The following is a 17,923-nucleotide window of genomic DNA, read 5'->3' as shown; positions in this document are numbered from 1 at the left end:
AGAAATTGTCTCAGCAGCTTGTTTCTCAAGCCCCAGAGGGGAACAGCTGCCAGGCTCTGGCCAAGGCACCTCCTGCTCTGCAGGATTCCAGGAGTTACCTTGGTTAGGAAGAACCAGATGGCAAAGGAGGATTGCTGGCCAGCGTGCCAGCAGGCTGGGAAGGGCACTGCAGAGCTGCAGTAACATCACTGTATTTGCATGTCATTTTAATTTGGGTACTCCAATTAAAAAAGAAAAAAAAATCAAGGGGAGAGAGAGGTTGAAAAAAATGACCTCTGCAGTGCTTGATTATAGCTGATGAATTAAACCCTGTCAAGAGCAAAAAAAAAAAAAAAAAAAAAGAGAATTGTACAAATCTGTGTGTATATACTCCAACTGCTTTGGGCTAAAATAGGAAATGGATCTGTTTGTAAGGAAAGAACTGGACCCAGCTGGCAGCCTGCATGGATGGGAAAGTAATGGAAACTTGAGCTTATAAATTACAGGAAAAAAGAAATGAAAGTGCAGTTAGTTAACTACACCTCAGACAGCACCAGAATCTCCTCAGAAAGGGGAAGTTCTGCTTTGGGTAGCTGAGGAGTTAATAATGGCCTGAGCTTTTTTTTGCCTTCAGAGCAAGTAAGGAGGGCTGGCAGCCCTGGGGTTTCAAGTGCTCTTGTTTTCACAACCTTGTATGAAAGGGGGAAGTAGCATCAGCATTTCTTTGGTCTGATTTTGGTGTGGCTGGTGGTGAAAACTAAAGGGAAAATAATAATAAATCACGGGGTGAGGCGGTGCTGGGTGGTTCTCTGTGCTGCCCTGTGTCCTGGGGCACCTGTGCTGACCTGAGCAGGAGGTTTTACCAGGATTCATGGAGGCAGAGACACCCGGGGCAGGGCTCTGTGCTGCATTCCCCGGGCTCCAGGCTGTGCTGGATCCACCACGATGCGTTCCAGTGTGACCAAGGACAGCGAGGCTGCTTCTCCTGCTCCCAGCTGGGGCTGGGACACATCCCAGGGAGCAAGACCCTGCCTGGAGCAGCTGCTGTGCCTCGCGGGATGCTGGAGTCACCCTGCACTTACCAGGTGAGCTGCCAGAGCTGTGCTGCGGCTCCCGAGGGTCTGGGCAGCCGTTCACCCCTCTGGAGCTGGGCCAGGATTCCTGTTTGGCACTGTGCTTTGTCCTGGGCTGGAGCTGGACTTGGTGCTGCTCTCTCAGTGCTGTGGCACACTCCTTCTCCATGGAACTGTTCCCAGGACCCTGCTCCAGTTCCTGACCCTTCTGCTGCCCCACAGCTCTGCAGGTGGCTAATTGCCTTATTTTTCTTTAATATTCAACCCCTTCTCTTAGTATTTCTGTACTTTGGCTGTCCTGAGCTGTCCCTCTCCATCCTCCTGCCCCAGCCCTGCTCTGCCTGATTCCCTGCTCACTTCACAAACGCCCCACATATAAACATAACCTTTATTGCACACAGCGCTGGGTTTTTTTTCATAGAAAAAGGTATTAACACATAAGCATTTGCAAATTGAAGCAACTCCTGCTGTTTTCAGAACAGTAAAATAGCATGCAATGTCTCGGAGACGTTCCTTTTTTAAAACCACCGACAAGATCAGGGAGAGAAAAAAAAAAAAAGTCGCTGAGTCTTTCCTTGTGCCCCTTTCAAAATGATGTGAAATATATATATATGTTTACATATATATTATATTTTTAAATCTGTAACATCAAATTCTTTGTGCCCTGGTTTCTTTTTCTGTTCGGAGAAGAAGAAAATAGCTTCATTTATACAAAAGAGTCCGTTATGTACAAGTTTGTTAATTAAATATAAACGGCGCGGGGAAACGAGCAGCATCCGGCGTCGGCCCTACACCAGCGTGTAGGACTTGGAGTAGGCTCCGGCGCCCTGTTTTTGAGACCTGCCTACCCCCGACGTGCTCATCTCCAGCAGCGAGTCCCTGGAGCCCCCCACTTTGGAGTGCGTGGGCACCCGCGCCTCGGCGGCGGCACCGGCGGGCACGGGGGGCTCGGCGGGCACGGGGGGAGCCGGGGCCGTGCCAGCGGCGGGCGCGGGGCCGGCCGGGCCGGGCATGGGGAGAGTCCTCTGAGGTAAGGTGGTTGCGGCGGAGGCCGGGGGAGGCAGCCCCAGGGGCTTGGCGCCGGGCTCCAGCGTCATGTGCCGGGCCTGCGCGTGGTACGCCCGCGCCAGGTTGCGGATGGAGGCTTCCCGCGGCGGCACCACCGGGCACGGCTCGTGCGCGTCGGGCTTGCGGAAGAAGGCCTCCGACTTGACGTACAGCGGGAGGTTGCAGTAGTCACCTGCCGAGGGAAGAGCGGGCAGGTAAGGCTCTGGAGAGACCCTATTGCCTCCCACCCTCTGGACGTGTTGGCATTGGGCTATGGAGAACCTGTGCTGTGGAGAATGAGCTGGGCTACGGAGAACACATTGGACTATGGAGAACATGTTGGGTTATGGAGTACATGGGCTATGGAGAAAGAGTTGAGCTATGGAGAAGCTGTTCTAGGGAGAACCTGTGCTACAGAGTATGTGTTGGGCTACAGAGAACATGTTGGGCTATGGAGAACCTGTTCTACGGAGAATGCGTTGGGCTACAAAGAATGTGTTCTATTGAAAACGTGTTCTGCTACAGAGAACCGGTTGGGCTATCGAGAATCTGTGCTATTGAAAATATGGAGAACCTGTTCTATTGAAAATATGTTGTGCTACAGAGAACATGTTGGGCTATGGAGAACCTGTGCTACAGAGAATGTGTTATTCTATGGAGAACGTGCTGTGCTACACAGAACAGGTCCTGCTGTAGAGGGAGAACGTGTTGTGCCGCAGAGAACGCGCAGTGCTATAAAGAATGTGTCACGTAATCATCCCAAAATTGTCCCACTCCATGCACCGCAATGCCTGGGATGTGTCAAGCTCTAGTGCTCAATGCTGTACACAGTGTCCTGTAATGTATCATGATGTAATAGTGCTAATTATAATGCTGAATGTACAGTGATAGATGTTATCCTGTGAGTGATGCTGAATGTACAGTGTGACAGTATTACAATAATAACAACAACGTGATGCTGAAGTTCTGACACAGGACAGGCACAGATCCCATTCTGTAAAGGACAGAAATGCTCCTTATGCTCTGTGTCCCACCTGCACCAGCACCCAGCAGAGGGATGTGGTGTGTCCTACACCCAGCTTTACTCTGCCAAGGTGAGTGGCTGTGCTGCCACAAACCACAGCTGCTGCTGTGCTGTGTTATGGCATCATCTATAGTTAGTGCCCTAATTTAGGGGTTTTATGTCTATGTATGGATAACCTGTGTTGTTATATTGGCTGTTATCGGTGTTAGAGGGTTTTATTTCTGTTCTATTACTGCTGCCTTTGTGTTCTACAGCATCACCTCCGGCTGTAGGGCCTTAATTTAAGGATTTATATGTCCATAGATGTAAAGGTCTGTTATTAGTTTGCCTTTTATATTTGCAAAATATAACACCTCTAGGCATAGAGCATTACTCCTTTAATTGTATATATTGTGCAGTGTGTGCTGTAAGGGCACGTTCCTCTCTTCACAGGATGTGGAGAGAATGTATTGCAGGATCTGTGGTGTTAATATAGGATACAGCACATATATAGATATGGGATTATATGTATTAGTACCTTAATTTTAGGAGTTACGGTTATATATATACAAATTTTGGTCTATATATACAAATTTTATATTTAAAAGATAAACATTATTTATATAAAAATAAATATTATATATAATAAAATAAATATTATAAATGAAATATAAAGTTATATTATATATTATTTATATGAAAGTGTACATAAATCTCTATATAAATACATATAAATTTCTATAATAAAATAGAAAAACTTTACTATATAGATATGTACATTAATCTATATATAAATATATAAAAATTACATATAAGTATACATAAACCTATATATAAAAGTATAATTTTTATGGAAATATAGAAATTGCTATATGAAATATTGAAATTTATATATCAATATATAAAATCTATATTAAGAATATAAAAATTATGTGTCAATTTAGTTTATATAAATGTATGTATTTGGAAATAAATTTATAAAAATATATAGTTAAATATATATAAAATATATATTTTTATATAAATAAAGCCCTGCATTATTATATTGTCTCTTGCAGGTGTTCTATTGGTTTTACTACAGCACTATTGCCTTAAAACTTGTATGCTTTATTATAGGTTCTGTAAATTCCTTTTTTTTAAGGTTACAACAGTGTTACACCTAATATACTCTGTGCTACTTAAACTATGCCATAAAAATATGTGGTCTAATTTGAGGAGAAAGATGATCCCATTATATTGTGTGTTATATAATCAGTAAATAAATTAACTATCAATTCCTACCTATGTATTTTTTATATATCTTCCAAGTGTTGCTCTATTTTGAGGTAATAAAACTCATGGGGGTGGGAGATTGTCAGGGTTCTAGCACTAAGGGTAGGGGAGAAATACTGAGGAATACAAAGGAATGCTGATGAACACTAAAGCAAGGGGAAAAATACTGATACACACTGAAAAATACTAAAAACAAGGCAGGGAAATACTGAGAACACCAAAAAATGGGGAATGTACTGAGGGTCTGGGGCAGTGCCGAAAAATGAGGGGGGAATAACAAGGAATACTGATGGATATTAGTAAATGGTAATGAATATTAAGGAAGGGGAAGGAAGAGTAAAGAATAGCCAGGGATACTGAAAAATGGGATGGAACACCAAAGAATAGAAAAGAACACTAAAAAAACCCAAAAAAATAATGAAAAATATCAATGAACGAGGACAGAACAGTAAGGATGCCAACAAACAGGAAGGAATTCTCAAGAATGGGAAGGAATAGTAAAGAATAGCCAGGGATACTAAAAATGAGAAGGAATAATTAAAAAAAAAACCATGGGGAAATATCGAGGGATGTGGAAAAAACAGTAAGGAATGCTATGAAATAGGAAGGAATACTGAAAAATGGGAAGGAACAGAAATACAGGGGAAAAAGTACTAAGGCATGGGAAGGAATACTAAAGAATGGAGAGAAATATCAAGGAATTGGGCAAAAAAATACCAGAGAATGGGTGGAATACCAAGGAATGGATGGAATGCCAACAAAAGGGTGAAATACCAAGAAATGGGGAACAATATCAAGCAGCAGAGAAAGACCATTACAGCACAGGGAGAAACACCAAGAATGCAGAGGAATACAGGACTGGGAAGGGCTCCCAAGGATTTTGGGAAGCTCTGGGGCGCTGAGGAAGGGCAGGAACCCCCAGAGATCCCACGGGAACCTACTCTTGCTGGCGCGGTGCGGGATGGGCACGGCCACGCCCTTGCCCCGCTCGCTGTCCTGGGGCTTGGGCGGGGAGGCGGTGAAGCGGCAGATGCCGGGCTCGGACGGCGTGCTCATGGAGGTCATGCTGTCGGCGTTGTCCGTGGTGCCCGTGGTCATCTGGTCCGAGGAGCTGTCGGAGATGAAGCACTCGGTGATCTCGAACTTGGCGTGCTGCAGCTGCTCCTCCAGCTTGGCGTGCTCGTAGGCGCGCGCCAGCTCCTCGTAGGTGGACGAGGCGCTCTCCGTGGACACCATGCTGTTCCGCCCCTTGTCTGTGGGGAGAGGACGTGTCACCCACCTGTGGGCTCTCCCACGGTGGCACGGGAATGGCTTTGTCCAGGTCATGGGAATGCCCAGGCTGTCCCTGCTGGGGTATACCTGGCCACCTTCAAGGGCAGGTTGGACGGGATATAGAGCAACCCGGTCTAGTGGAAGGGTGGAACAAGATGAGCAATAATGTCCCTTCCAAGCCTTCCAGCTTTGGTTTTTAATGGTTCTATCCGTTCCCATAGCTGGGCATCACCCTGTAGAACCAAGTCATGGCTCCACAACCCCACTGATAAGTTCTGCAGTCACCCTGAGCTCACAGTTTGGGCTCTCTGTGCGCCCCAAAGCAGCAGATTGCCGCCAGGGAGGCAGTGGCCCTGCATACCTGTGTCCTGCGAGAGGCTGGCGCTGTAGCTGTCACTCTCAGTGACTGTGATGCCATGCTGGGAGCCCACTGTCCTCCAGTCCGAGGTGAGGGTCCGTGCAGGGGTGGACGCCTGGCACTTGGTGAGTGTCCACTGGCTGGAGTAGCGGTTACGGGTGCTGTGCGCAGACTTCACACTCTTCCTCGACACGGGGTCTGTGGCACAAGGGTGACAGTCACGGTGAGTCCCTTACACCCAGCATGCTGTCCCCTCTCCCTGGAGCACAGCTTATCCCTTTTACCACCCCAGCAGCTGCCTTTGGGCACAGCCACTGCTGGAGGACATTACCCCACCCCTGCCCCATGTGTACAGCCCCAGCACAGCCAGCCCGGCCCCACACACTCACTGGTGCCGGGGCGGATGTCGGACATGTCGATGAGGGGCCCCGTGTTCTGGATCAGGGCTGGGTGATGCAGAGAGACGCCCGTGCAGAAGCTCTGGGGGTTCACTGCCTGGCTGAACTCCGTGTCGGTCACCGGGATCGTGGCTTTGTCATCCCCTGTGCGAGGGAAATGGAGCTCAGATCTCCCTGGCCAGGCACTGTAGGCACCTGCTGGCCCACAGTCCATCCATGGGAGCCCAGCACTCTGGGGAACAGGGGATGGCAGCTTTGCCTGTGCTTACCCAGCTGCTTGATGCCCTCCTTGTCCTCGATGAGGAGCTGCACGCGCGGGATGTCGATGTGCAGGCGGGGGCCCTGCGGGGGCCCCTTCACCGGCGTGTCAAAGCTGCGGTTATTCTTGCTGTGAGGTGAGAGGGGACGCAGGCCCGCCCATTACCGGCGGCTCCAGCCTGCCGCGGGCTGGGGATTGCCACCAGCCAGCCCACCCGGGGCTCAGCTCTGCCCTGGCAAGCTCCAGTGTGGGTGTGAGACCCTCGGGCAGGCAGGAGCAGCCAGCAGCACTGGGCTGCTGTGCCACAGAGTCACTGCCACAACCCTCACAGGTGTGCGCGTGAGAAGGTCTGAAACTGAGTGAGGGCTGTACCCGGGCTTAAAAGCAGCCACGACCAGCCCCAGCACCACCTATTCCCTGCCTGCCCACCCAGTCCCAGCCACAGGCAGGTATGACACTCACCTGATCAGCATTTCTGCCAAACTCTTCGCATCTGTGCAGGAGACACAAAAATCAAGAATTTTTTTGTAAGGGAGCAGTTTAGGGCACAATGAGGAACACAATCTGGGGTCCCATGTGCTGTGCCTCTGAACCCCATCTCACCTCGAAGCCTCTTCAGCCGCTTCTCCTTCCTCTTCTTGCGGATGATGAAGAGCAGGGCCACTCCCAGCGTGGCCAGGATCACGGGGCAGGCGATGGTGAAGAGCTTCTTCACGTCATCCCCTTCCCCTTGGGCAGACTTGATCGGGGGGATGGTGCCTAGGGCACAGCAGGGGCGGGTGGGCACTCAGCATGCCATGCCCTCTCTCTGGTGTCAATCCCCCAGCCCGTGTCCCCACTCACTGCCGTCGTAGTCCAGCGTGGCGAACTGCGCGGTCTCGTTGCCGCAGCCGGCGCTGTTGCAGGCCTTCATGCGCAGCTCGTACCAGGTGGCCTCGCGCAGCTCGGTGAGGAACACCTCGCTGGAGCTGTTGGTGCGAAGGCTCTGCCACACCCAGTTGCCCTTGGGCCGGTACTCCAGCACGATGGCAGTGATGGGGCAGCCCCCGCTGCTCCAGCCCTGCAGGTTCAGCCTGGCGTGCGTGGAGTTGATGTGCGTGAAGAGGTGCTGGTCCTTGCTGAAGGAGGGCTCTGTGGGAAGCCACAAAATAAGAGGGTTTTGGGAAAGCTGCAAAAGGCAGGCCTCAGAGACAGCAGAACTGTGATTAGAGCTAAGCAGCAGCCATGAGATAGGTCAGCAGAAAAACTGTTCAAAAAGTAGAAAAGCGAGGGCAAATAGAACAATGGTCTGTGTATTAAGGCTTGTCTAGAATAACTCCCTAAGCTACAGAAAAGTTTATCTAGCAAGATATTAGGAAGTTTGAAGCTTAATAATGGAGCTGTGTGCATGGTGTTTTAAGGCTTACAAGTAGGTACTGTATTCAAAATAAGCAAGCATTGTTTTAACCAAAGGTAGGTGTGCTTATAGTGGTTGGATAGAACTACTGTCAATGTGCTTTTGCTTTGTGTGATTGGTCAAAAAACTCATAAAGGGAGTTGTAACATTGAGTTCTTGGTCTGCTGCCTGAGATGTGAGCTGCTGGCATCTTCCCATTGCCATAACCATGTAATGAGACTGATGCTCAAATAAACAGCTCAAGGCACTTCCACAGCAGTCCCGTCCTGTTTGTGATTTGTAAATAGCCTCGAGCTGGCGATAGGCTCTGCGGGACAGGAGCTGTCAGGAGGGTGGGGAGGGGACCCAGGGACACCAGGGCAGGGACACCAGGGGCCAGGCTCACCCCTGCCGTGGGTCTTGGCCTCGATGATCTCGCTGATGCGGCCGGCGCCCACGCTGTTCTTGGCTGCCAGCTTCACCTTGTACCATGTGCCACACTTGAGGCTCTCCAGCTTGAAGGAGCGCTCCGAGGAGCTGATGAACACGTCCTTCCACTCCTCGCTGTTGTCCACCGAGTACTGGAGCACGAAGCCTGTGGGAGCAAGGAGGGGATCACCTCTGGGCACGTGGGTGAGGGGAAGGGGTTATGGCTGGCACAAAGCTTGTGCCCACATCCAGCACAGCTTTGCAGTGCCAGGCCACCCATCACACACCAATTCCTGCACTGCTCTGTGCTCATGAGCCGTGGTGGAACCTGTCTGCTGTGCCCATCACACAGAGCCAGGCAGGAGTGTGGGCACACCCAGAATCTCCTGAGAGCTCTGCCAGCGCCCCTGGTCACACCTCGCCTGCCCCCAGCACGCCCAGGATGGCCCCACTGCTCATTTCCACACGCTGTGATTGACTGGTGCGAGGCTATTAAGGGAAAGCCGGAATTAAGCAGCTCCCTCGGGAGGCTGCAGGGAAGTTGCTTCTGTCATTGCAGACCGCCTCCTCTCCCGTGATGAGGAGTATTAGGAAGCACACTGTGTCCTGGATGAGCAAACCTGTTACACTGCCATCAACAAGGCACCTGGAGATGGCTGGGATTCCTGGGACAGCAGGGGACACAGGGACAGCCCCAAGGGCATTGGGGCATCTTGGGACAGCACATCCTTGCTGCCCAGCTGTGCTGACCAAACTTTCCTGGTGCACTGATAGATTTGGCTATTTCTGCAATTCTGGCCAATTCTCAAATAAAAATAGCAGGGAAGAGCAGGCTTCCTGCCTTGCTGTGTGCATAATGAGCTGCACAAGGCAGGGCTGGCAGGATGGCCCCGGTGCCAACACCACCCAGTTACCACCGTGGCAATGCCAGAGGGTTCAGGTGAAGGAGCTCTGTGAACACCCAGCTCCAGCTCGGGCAGAGCAGTGGGGACACTGCTCACACCTTCCCACCACCGAGGATTCCCTGTGGATGGTGACACCAGGAGCTTCCCAAAGCCGTGGGCATGTGATTGCCAGCAGTGTCAACACCAGCCCTGGCACCCCCACACCACCCACCCTGGTGCCTGCCACTGCTTATTTATTTATTTTGTACATGCGGTGTGTTTTTAATATTTCTAATCCAATTATAACCAAATTTATCAACAGAGTCCGCTGGAGTGAAAGGCTGCTGGCTGGGGAGATTTGCTTGTAATTACTTTCATGCTTTTAATTAATTGTAAGCGAGGTCTCCTTCCTCGCTCCCCGCTCCCCCCTCCGCACGCAGCTGTTTCATCCTATAATTCATGAGATGAATCAGAGCAGAAAGGAGACTTGGGAAAGCTGGGATGCTCCTGGAGCCCTCCCAGAGCCCCCAGCCTGTCAGGGATGTGGGACAGCTCCTGCTCTGGTGGGTTCAGAGTGGCACCAATGCCAGGAGACACGGAGCAGCTCTGGGGCTGGCCCTGGCCACCACCACCTTAGCACCCAGCGATGTGGATTCTTTAGCTGCATCAGTCCCTGCAGCTAGTCCAAAACACCTGACAAACCCCTCATCGGGGCTGGCAGCCCCTGCTCAGAGCTCAGAGGCATTAGCCTTGCTGTGGAGCACTTCTGAGGCATTTTGGAGAGGTGCAGATACAAAAACATGGCACAGTGTGCCTGCAAACATGTTCCACGAGAATGGAACCAGTCGTGGCTCTGGGATGAACAGCTGGCAGCAGCCCCATCACCCACAGCAGCCCTACCTCGGATGGAGCTGCCCCCATTGTCCCCAGGGATCCAGGCCAGCGTGATGGATGATGCCGAGGTCTTGGAGACGGTCAGGCGGGGCTGGTCTGGGGGCACTAGGGAGGAGGGAAAGCCATGAGCACCTCCCACATGCAGAGTGCCCTACACTGTGCCCCCAGAAATGCCAAGGACACCTTGCACTCATGCCTGGGCCAGCAGGAGCCCCTGGTGCAGGACAGAGCCCGGCACTGGGCAGTGGGGATGAAGCGTGTCCGTGCAGGGCAGCACGGACGTGGAGCCCTCACCTTGCACCAGCAGGTTGATGATGATGGTGTCGAAGCCCCAGGTGTTGGTGGCAGTGCAGGTGTAGTATCCAGAGTCCTCAGCCTTCACCGAGCGCAGCACCAGCGTCCCGTTGGCCTGGATCAGGCGGTGCCCGTCCACCGTCACCGGGATGGCAGAGTCCTCGCTGCCAGGGGGACAGGGGGCACATCAGTGTGTGTGGCACGGCCAGGGCTGGCACCAGCCCCCAGCATGGCTGGCAGCCCCCTCCATACCTGTCCTTGGTCCACTTGATGGCGGGGACGGGCTCCCCGACGGAGTTGCAGGGCAGCCTCACATCCTTCATCCACGGCGTGGTGACGGTGCCTCCGAAGGAGATGATCTTGGCAGGGGCTTGGGGGCAAGGAGGAGGTCAGCCTGGGGGCCTGGCCCCCGAGGTGTACAGACCCCCCTGAGGTGTACAGACCCCCTCAAAGTGTACAGATTCCCCCTAGGTTTACAGATTCTCCGAGGTGTAAAGAGACTCGGGACCCCAGTGCTGCCCCTCCTCTGCCCTGGGGTCACCCAGCCATCACTCCCTGCAGGCCATAGGGCAGGGCACAGGAGCAGGGGTGCCCCCCAGGCTGGCAGCCCCTCAGGCTGTACCTTTGCCCGCAGGCTCGATGGTGACCTTCTCGCTGATGTTGCCGCGGCCGGCGGAGGTGACGGCGGCCACCCAGAGCAGGTACTGCTGGCCCCGGTTCAGGTGGGCGATGCGGTAGAAGAGCTGGTCCGGGCTGGTCTCGTACTCGCTGGGAGCCTGTGGAGGAGGGACACGGGAGCAGGGGAAGCTTCTGTGAGACCCTCAGCCCATGGCCTCGGCACAGACCCCGCAGCCCCTCGCGGGTTTATCCCAGACCCCGCAGCCCCTCGCGGGTTTATCCTGAGCAGCAGCAGCAGCTCGGCTCCGCTCACACCCCTCAATGCCGGGGAGAGCCGGCTGGTGTCGTGATTCCTCCAGGGAGCCGGGCTGCAGCCCAGGAGCAGATGGCTGAGCATCCCTGCTCCCGGGAAAGGATTCTGCCCTGGCACCACCGAGCTGCAGCAGTGCCAGCCTGGAGCCAACCCCAACTGGGATGGCCCAAACCCATGAGAGGCAAAGGGGTCCCCAAAACCCATGTGGGGTCACTGCATCGCCTGCTCCTGTGGTGGCCCTGCAGACAGGGCTGGCTGTGTGCAAGCACCGGGGACAGTCCCCATCATAGCAGGGACAAAGTCACCCTGCCCCAAGAATGCCACGAGGGCAAGGACTGCCACCCAGCTGTGCCACCATGCCAGCAACAGGCAGGAATGGGCTCCACAACCCCTTGGCACAGGATGGGTCCATTAAAACATGACCTGGCAGGTACCTGTGTGCTCACTGTCGGCACACGTGTGCCCTTGCAGGAACATGGATGTGATGTACCCCAAAGCAGACACACCTATATGAATATTGTATAGTATACATAATTTTTTTTTACCCAAATGACAGTTTTGACAAGATGCCAAGAAAACAATATCGGATCCCAGCGGTTTTACCAGTTGCTTTGATGAAAAGATTATGTTGCCCTGGAAACCAGAGGCTCAGATAGTGAAATGAGTTTGAGAAGGAGCTTTTGATAAGCACTAGTCTGCAGACCTCCCATCAACCTCTTCCTCACCAAGGAGGGATGGGGCCAGGTTGGATTTCTATTTCATTTTTGGTCAGCTGCTGGCATGTTTCCCCCTCTGGAGCTGGCAACTGAGCGGGGCAGATGCCAGAGAATGGGAACAGAGAGACAATGGGACCAATCCCTGCTGCACAGTGCCCATGGATGCCCTTGGACAATTCCGCAGTGCACCCCAAGAGGTCTTTGCTGCGGCTGCTGCCTGGCATCAGCTCTCCCTGCCGCTCCTGCTTGGCCAGCCCAGCATTCCCTGGCACACCGTGGCCATTCCCAGCCCTGCTCCCATCCCGTACCGGCTGCCCCGAGCCAGGGCTGGAGCAGAAGATGGTGTACTTCCGAATGATGCCGTTGGGCTTGGCCGGCGGCAGCCACGACACCACCACGCTGCTGGCAGAGGACGGCACAGCCTTGATCCCAGCCGGGGGACCTGGAACTGAGGAGGGAGAGCGTGGCAGAGCCAGTGCCGGGAGGTCTCCAAGGTCTCTGCCCAGCTGGGAGATGTGGCAGCAGCCTGCTGTGGGGCTGGCATCCCTGCCACAGCCAGGGAAGCAGCTGCGATGGTGGTGTCACACACAGGCAGGGACAGGTCTGCCTGCACGACGCCTCTCCACGGGTGGCTCTGCTCCCCGTGTGAGCCAGAGGCAGGAGGGTTAATTGCAGCCCAAGCTCTGCTTTAGAAATCATGATTGGCTTTTAATGGCCATCTCCTTAATCTGTCAGCCGTACCCTGCCCAGCTGCGCCTCCCTCCCAGCATCTGGCACTTCCTAGGACACAGGCCCAGGGATGCTCTGCTAGAGAGCTAATGGCATTAAAGTAGGGCAGGCGGGGTGTAAATATTTAAATATCAGCACTTAAGGAAAAGGAAGGAAAGGGAAAGGGAAATGCCCTGCCCATGGCTGTACACCGGGGGTTTCCCCTGTGCCCCAGCAGCCTCTCCAGCCCTTGGGCCCGAGCGGGTGGCAGAGGCACTTACTGTCCTCCTTGGTCTGGATGTAGAGCACGCTGCTGCGGACACCATCGCCTGCCTGGGTGTAGGCCAGCACCTGCACGCTGTAGTTGGTGAATTTCTCCATGCCCCGCAGCTCCACTCGCTCCCGCGTGGTCGTGATGTTCTGCATCTCGCCCCACTCTGCAGGAGAAGGGTCTGTCAGCCCCTGAGGCCCCCAGGTCCCCTGTGCCACCCCCTCCCCAGGTGTGCTCACCTCCGTCCATGTAGAGGGACCAGAAGATGACCCGGTAGCCCTTGAGCACCCCGTTGAGGGTGCTGCGCGGGGGCTCCGACCAGGAGATCACCGCCACGTCTGACGTGATGGAGATGGCCCGCACGTTCTCGGGGGGCTGGCTGGGAACTGGGGACGGATGAGGAGGACAATCAGCAGGAGGATGGAGATGCCAGGCTGAAGGAGCTGGGTCCCACACAGCCACTCTGACTGCACCCACACAGAACCTGCTGGGCTGCTGGAAGCCCTCAGCCAGTCCTGCCCAGCAGGGCTCTGCCTCCAACATCCAATTTTTCCTTCTAGGCCAGTGAGGTGCCTGTGAACCCTGTGCTGGTGGTGACAGGGAGGATGCTTCCAGCGAGGGGAGAGTGGGAGAGCTGGCTGGATGCGAGGTAATTAGATCCCATTGCCCCGCAAGAGGTAACTCTAATTTTTATGAGCATTTAAATGATAATACATCACCGTAACGATCCTCTTTGAAAATGATTATTGTTTCATATTACTTAGGTGCAAAAATATAAGCACCATGTAATTAGGGACGGAGTATAATAAACTAATACAGATAGTCCGTTTGAACAAAATGAAGGTAATATAATTATGGAAAAGACACTATTGCTAAAACAGGGGCCCTTGAATACCCCGGGAGGAGTGCTAATGCAGCCAGGAAACAATCGCGGTTTGACAGGCTAACGAGAGCCTTAATTAAGTATGAAAAACTGCTGAGCAAACGCACTGCAAAACTTTTTCCTCATTGTTTTTAAAACGACCAAGGCCATCAGTGACTGCGTCCCAGATGGAAACCTGCCTGGCACTTCAGCAGTGCCAAAATCCACCTTGCACCCTTTAGCTGTGCCACAGACTTAGCGCCACGGTGTCCTGAGAGTGCTGTGCTCCTGATCCCTTCCAGGGAGCTGTGAGGGCGCACAGTCACCCCCCCCGACCTGCGTGATGGGATGGGCATCACTGAAGGTTCCCAGGTGGGACCTGGACCTGGTTTGGTCCCTGGGCCATCCTTACCATCCTCCAGCGTGGTGGCGTTGATCTCGCTGGACGAGGGCCCCGTGCCCGCGCGGTTGAACGCCTGCACCACCACCCCGTACTGCGCAAACTTCTTGAGGTTGTCCAGCGTGTAGACCTCGCTGTCGCCCGTGGCCTTCATCTCCACGATGCTGTACTGCCCGTTGCTGCCCGGGCTGTTCTCCCGGTAGCCGATCTGGTAGCCACGGATCACCCCGTTCTGCAGCTCCTTCTTCGGGGCCTGGGGGACAGTGAGGGCAGGATGGAGCGGTGTTACAGGGCTGGGAGGTTCACAGGGCTCCGTGCCCCAACCACCCCTCTCCAGGGGCTTTTCTCAAAGCTTTCAAGTTGTTTTTCCTCCCCATTTTTCACTGAGTGGCAAAATAGCGATAAAAAAGGTCCAGAGGGTCCTCAGAGCCACCAGAGAGGAAAGTGCTGCCTGGACAGCACCAGTCCCCAGCTGGAGCAGCAGAAATCCCAATTCTGGCAGCCTGAGAGGCCAGATTGAGATCAATCTTAACAATATTTCTCTGAAGCATTAACAAATCAATAGGGTTGATTGCAAATTTATGTTACAATGCCAGGGCGATCCATCTTGCTGAAATACTCCTAAAACGAAGTGACTTATCTTTCAAGTGAATCTTACTTTTCATTAATCTGTTTTTCAGTGCTTAAGGGGAGGTGGGGGGAGAAGTTGGAACCCTAAATTTATTGACTTAGCAGTTCATTCCCAAGTCCTAACTTTATAATCAATTTTATTTTTCATTAGGCAGCTTTGGAAAATAAATCTGATTCTAAGTTTTATTGATCTCTGCTCAAACACTTTGCAACCCGGCACCTGAGTTTTTACATATTTATCCTCTCTGCCCCATGGTCCCCCACGGACACTCTATGAGATAATGAGCTTGTTGTAAAACATGATTGATAAGAGCCCTGAGCAATAAAGTGAGCTGCTTGCCCAGCCTGCAAGTTTTCTTTTTTCCTGGAGAATTCTTCCTGATTCCTGTGACACTGGTGACATACTGGGTCTCAGGACAAGCTGGGGCAGCATTTGGCCAAGCCCCCATAGCCAAAAAAAGCCCAGACAGCATCCCAACCTCACTCACCTTCCAGGTGACCTGGATGCTCTGGGAGGTGATGGGCTGCAAGGTGACATCCATTGGAGGACCATCAGGAGCTGAGAGAGATGAACACAAACCAGCACATTGAGAAGGTTCAGGAGCTCCTCACCAGGAAATCCCCTGGCTGTACCTAAGCCAGCTTCCCCTCTTCCCCCTGCCCACCATCCCCAGCAGCCACGCCAGGAGCCCAGGGAGGCACCTGCTTCCTCGGTGCTGATGGTGAGCTCCTTGCTGGGCTCGCTGCGCCCGATCTTGTTGAAGGAGTACATGCGGATGCTGTACACCGAGGCGGGGTGCAGGTCCACGATGTTCGCCTGGTTGATGGTCGGGGAGATGTTGCGTGTAGACTGCTTAAAGTCCCAGGAATCTGGAAGAGTGAGGCAGAAGGGTCAGAGCCTGAATCCCATGCAGGGCCTGCAGTGCTGAGGGGGCCATGATCAAGCAGGTGAGGTCTCCAGGCACCTCCAGCTCTGGTACCCCTGGAGAGGTGCTGCTTCTCTCTCTCGCTGTTGTGTGCTGGGGTTCAACTTTTTGCAAATATTGTCTCTTTTAATATTCCCTTTCAAATGCTCCCATCCAACAGAAATTACCATATTTCATTAATGCTGCTCTCTCCTTTCTTCATCAAAGGAACCGGGATGCAGAATATTCCCTTGGAGGCACCACCGGGGCAGTCCCACACCTGCCTGTGCAGGCCAGCCCCCAGCCCCACTGTGCCACGGGGAGGGGACATCACTGTCACCTACCTGACTTGTTCTTGTACTCGATATCAAAGCCAGTGATGATGCTGTTGCCGTCGAACCGCTGCGTCCACCGCAAATTCATACTCCGGGCTTTCACCTCGCGGATCTCCAGCTCCGGCGGGTCAGGGGGCTCTTGGGGACACGCAGGCAGGTTAGGGACATAGGAAGAGGAGGCCCCCAGGAGCAGGGGGACCCTCTCAGCAAGGCTTTGCACCACAGGGCTCAGGCAGGGGGGATGGAGTACCTTGGACAGTGAGCTGGATCAGGCCTCTGTCCTCGCCATAGGAGTTGATGGCGTGGCAGGAGAAGAAGACAGAGTCCCCACGGTCGGCTGGTTTCAGCTGCCAGCATTCCAGGGAGAGGAGCCAATTCAGACTGAGCTGCCCCAGCACCATGCCCTGCCATCCCTGCCTGCTCCCACCACAGTGCCACTCCCTGGAGTTGCACTCCTAACTCCCCTCTGGGCTCAGCTTTGCTACTCAGGGAGCTCAGTGCAGTGCCCAGCTCTGTGACACTCCTGGGGACCACCACACCCTCCCTGCTCCTCCCCTTCTCCTCTCCCACACCCAGCGAGACCCCTGGGAGCCCAGGCAGGTGCAGGACGCCCGGCCCTCACCTTGAGGGTGGAGATGACCTCGTCGCCGTTGTCCTTGGTGGTGATGGCGTAGCGCATGTTGCGGTCGGGGTCGATGACGGTGTCCCCCTTCTCCCAGCGGATGATGATGGGCCGCTCGCCCCGCGCCGTGCAGTTCAGCTCCTTGGTCTGGCCCTTGATGGCAATGGTGGTGTTGGGGTGGGAGGTGATCATGGCTGGGACTGTGGGGAGGCAAAGCGTCACCCGTGTGCCCTGGGGACGGGCAGGTGCCACCTGTGGCTGCCGGGCCCCGCAGAGCCCACCGAGCCGCCGAGGATGCGGCGCTCACCGAGCGGCCGTGCAGCCCCGAGCGGAACCGTCGCGCTGCATTATACAGCTCAGGATCATAAAATAATGAAGCAGATAAATTTTATAATGCATAGCATTACACCGGGGTAGACAATAAAACGTGAAAGACAAATAACCAAGTGCACACTATAATGAAGAGAAAGCCTCCAGTCTGAGACGTGCGGGTATGAATTATTGACTAAGGTTTTACACTCCCGAGGATGAGAGGAAGAATGTTTTCCATCACGGATTTGCATAATTCACTCGTATAAACCTGGGCAGAATACAGAGTGTGATTTCCCATCAGCAAGGCCGCCTTTGCATTGCAGATGCCAGAGATGAGGTTTTTTTCCATAGCCACCCCAATATACAAATGGGGCTGGTGGGGACACCCTGTGCTGTGTTCACCACCTGGCAGGGGTGCAGAACCCAGCGGTGCTTGAGCAGTGGGTGCAGCCCAGATGGGGATGGCTGATCTGGGCTGTGAGAGTGCTGTACTGATCCCTGGCCTGGCTCTTCCCTGCTCCAAGAGCTCTTTGTGCCACCCCAGTGCCAGGCAGTGGGCTGGCTGTGCAGGCAGCACACAGGAGGAACGGGCTGGGGGACCGAGGGCAGGCTGGGTAAGCAGAAAAAAATGTAATGCATAAACAAACAGCAGTGCTGAGTCCTGCAGTAATGTATGATAATGACAATCCGCAAA

At 53.6% G+C, this 17,923-nt stretch overlaps 1 protein-coding gene across 1 annotated transcript in view; it reads right to left on the bottom strand.

The window, feature by feature from the left end:
* Window positions 1–1,840: 1,840 nt before the first annotated feature.
* The window catches only part of DSCAML1 (DS cell adhesion molecule like 1), a 99,078-nt gene continuing 82,995 nt past the window's right edge, over window positions 1,841–17,923 (bottom strand). The window contains exons 12-33 of the mRNA XM_058819076.1: window positions 16,918–17,117; window positions 16,546–16,642; window positions 16,305–16,433; window positions 15,758–15,925; window positions 15,544–15,614; window positions 14,438–14,678; window positions 13,403–13,549; window positions 13,174–13,329; window positions 12,493–12,632; window positions 11,160–11,313; window positions 10,790–10,907; window positions 10,538–10,701; window positions 10,250–10,348; window positions 8,443–8,631; window positions 7,505–7,792; window positions 7,265–7,420; window positions 7,124–7,154; window positions 6,672–6,790; window positions 6,394–6,546; window positions 6,008–6,202; window positions 5,316–5,627; window positions 1,841–2,292 (exon numbers count right to left, since the gene is read on the bottom strand). Of these exons, the coding sequence (XP_058675059.1) occupies window positions 1,841–2,292; window positions 5,316–5,627; window positions 6,008–6,202; window positions 6,394–6,546; window positions 6,672–6,790; window positions 7,124–7,154; window positions 7,265–7,420; window positions 7,505–7,792; window positions 8,443–8,631; window positions 10,250–10,348; window positions 10,538–10,701; window positions 10,790–10,907; window positions 11,160–11,313; window positions 12,493–12,632; window positions 13,174–13,329; window positions 13,403–13,549; window positions 14,438–14,678; window positions 15,544–15,614; window positions 15,758–15,925; window positions 16,305–16,433; window positions 16,546–16,642; window positions 16,918–17,117 (3,779 nt within the window). The remainder of the gene's footprint in view (window positions 2,293–5,315; window positions 5,628–6,007; window positions 6,203–6,393; window positions 6,547–6,671; window positions 6,791–7,123; window positions 7,155–7,264; window positions 7,421–7,504; window positions 7,793–8,442; window positions 8,632–10,249; window positions 10,349–10,537; window positions 10,702–10,789; window positions 10,908–11,159; window positions 11,314–12,492; window positions 12,633–13,173; window positions 13,330–13,402; window positions 13,550–14,437; window positions 14,679–15,543; window positions 15,615–15,757; window positions 15,926–16,304; window positions 16,434–16,545; window positions 16,643–16,917; window positions 17,118–17,923) is intronic.

The sequence above is a fragment of the Ammospiza caudacuta genome, chromosome 23, assembly GCF_027887145.1.
Source record: "Ammospiza caudacuta isolate bAmmCau1 chromosome 23, bAmmCau1.pri, whole genome shotgun sequence".
NCBI classification, from domain to species: domain Eukaryota; kingdom Metazoa; phylum Chordata; class Aves; order Passeriformes; family Passerellidae; genus Ammospiza; species Ammospiza caudacuta.
Note: the sequence above shows the minus strand (reverse complement) of the source record. Positions and strands in the feature narration are given on the sequence as shown.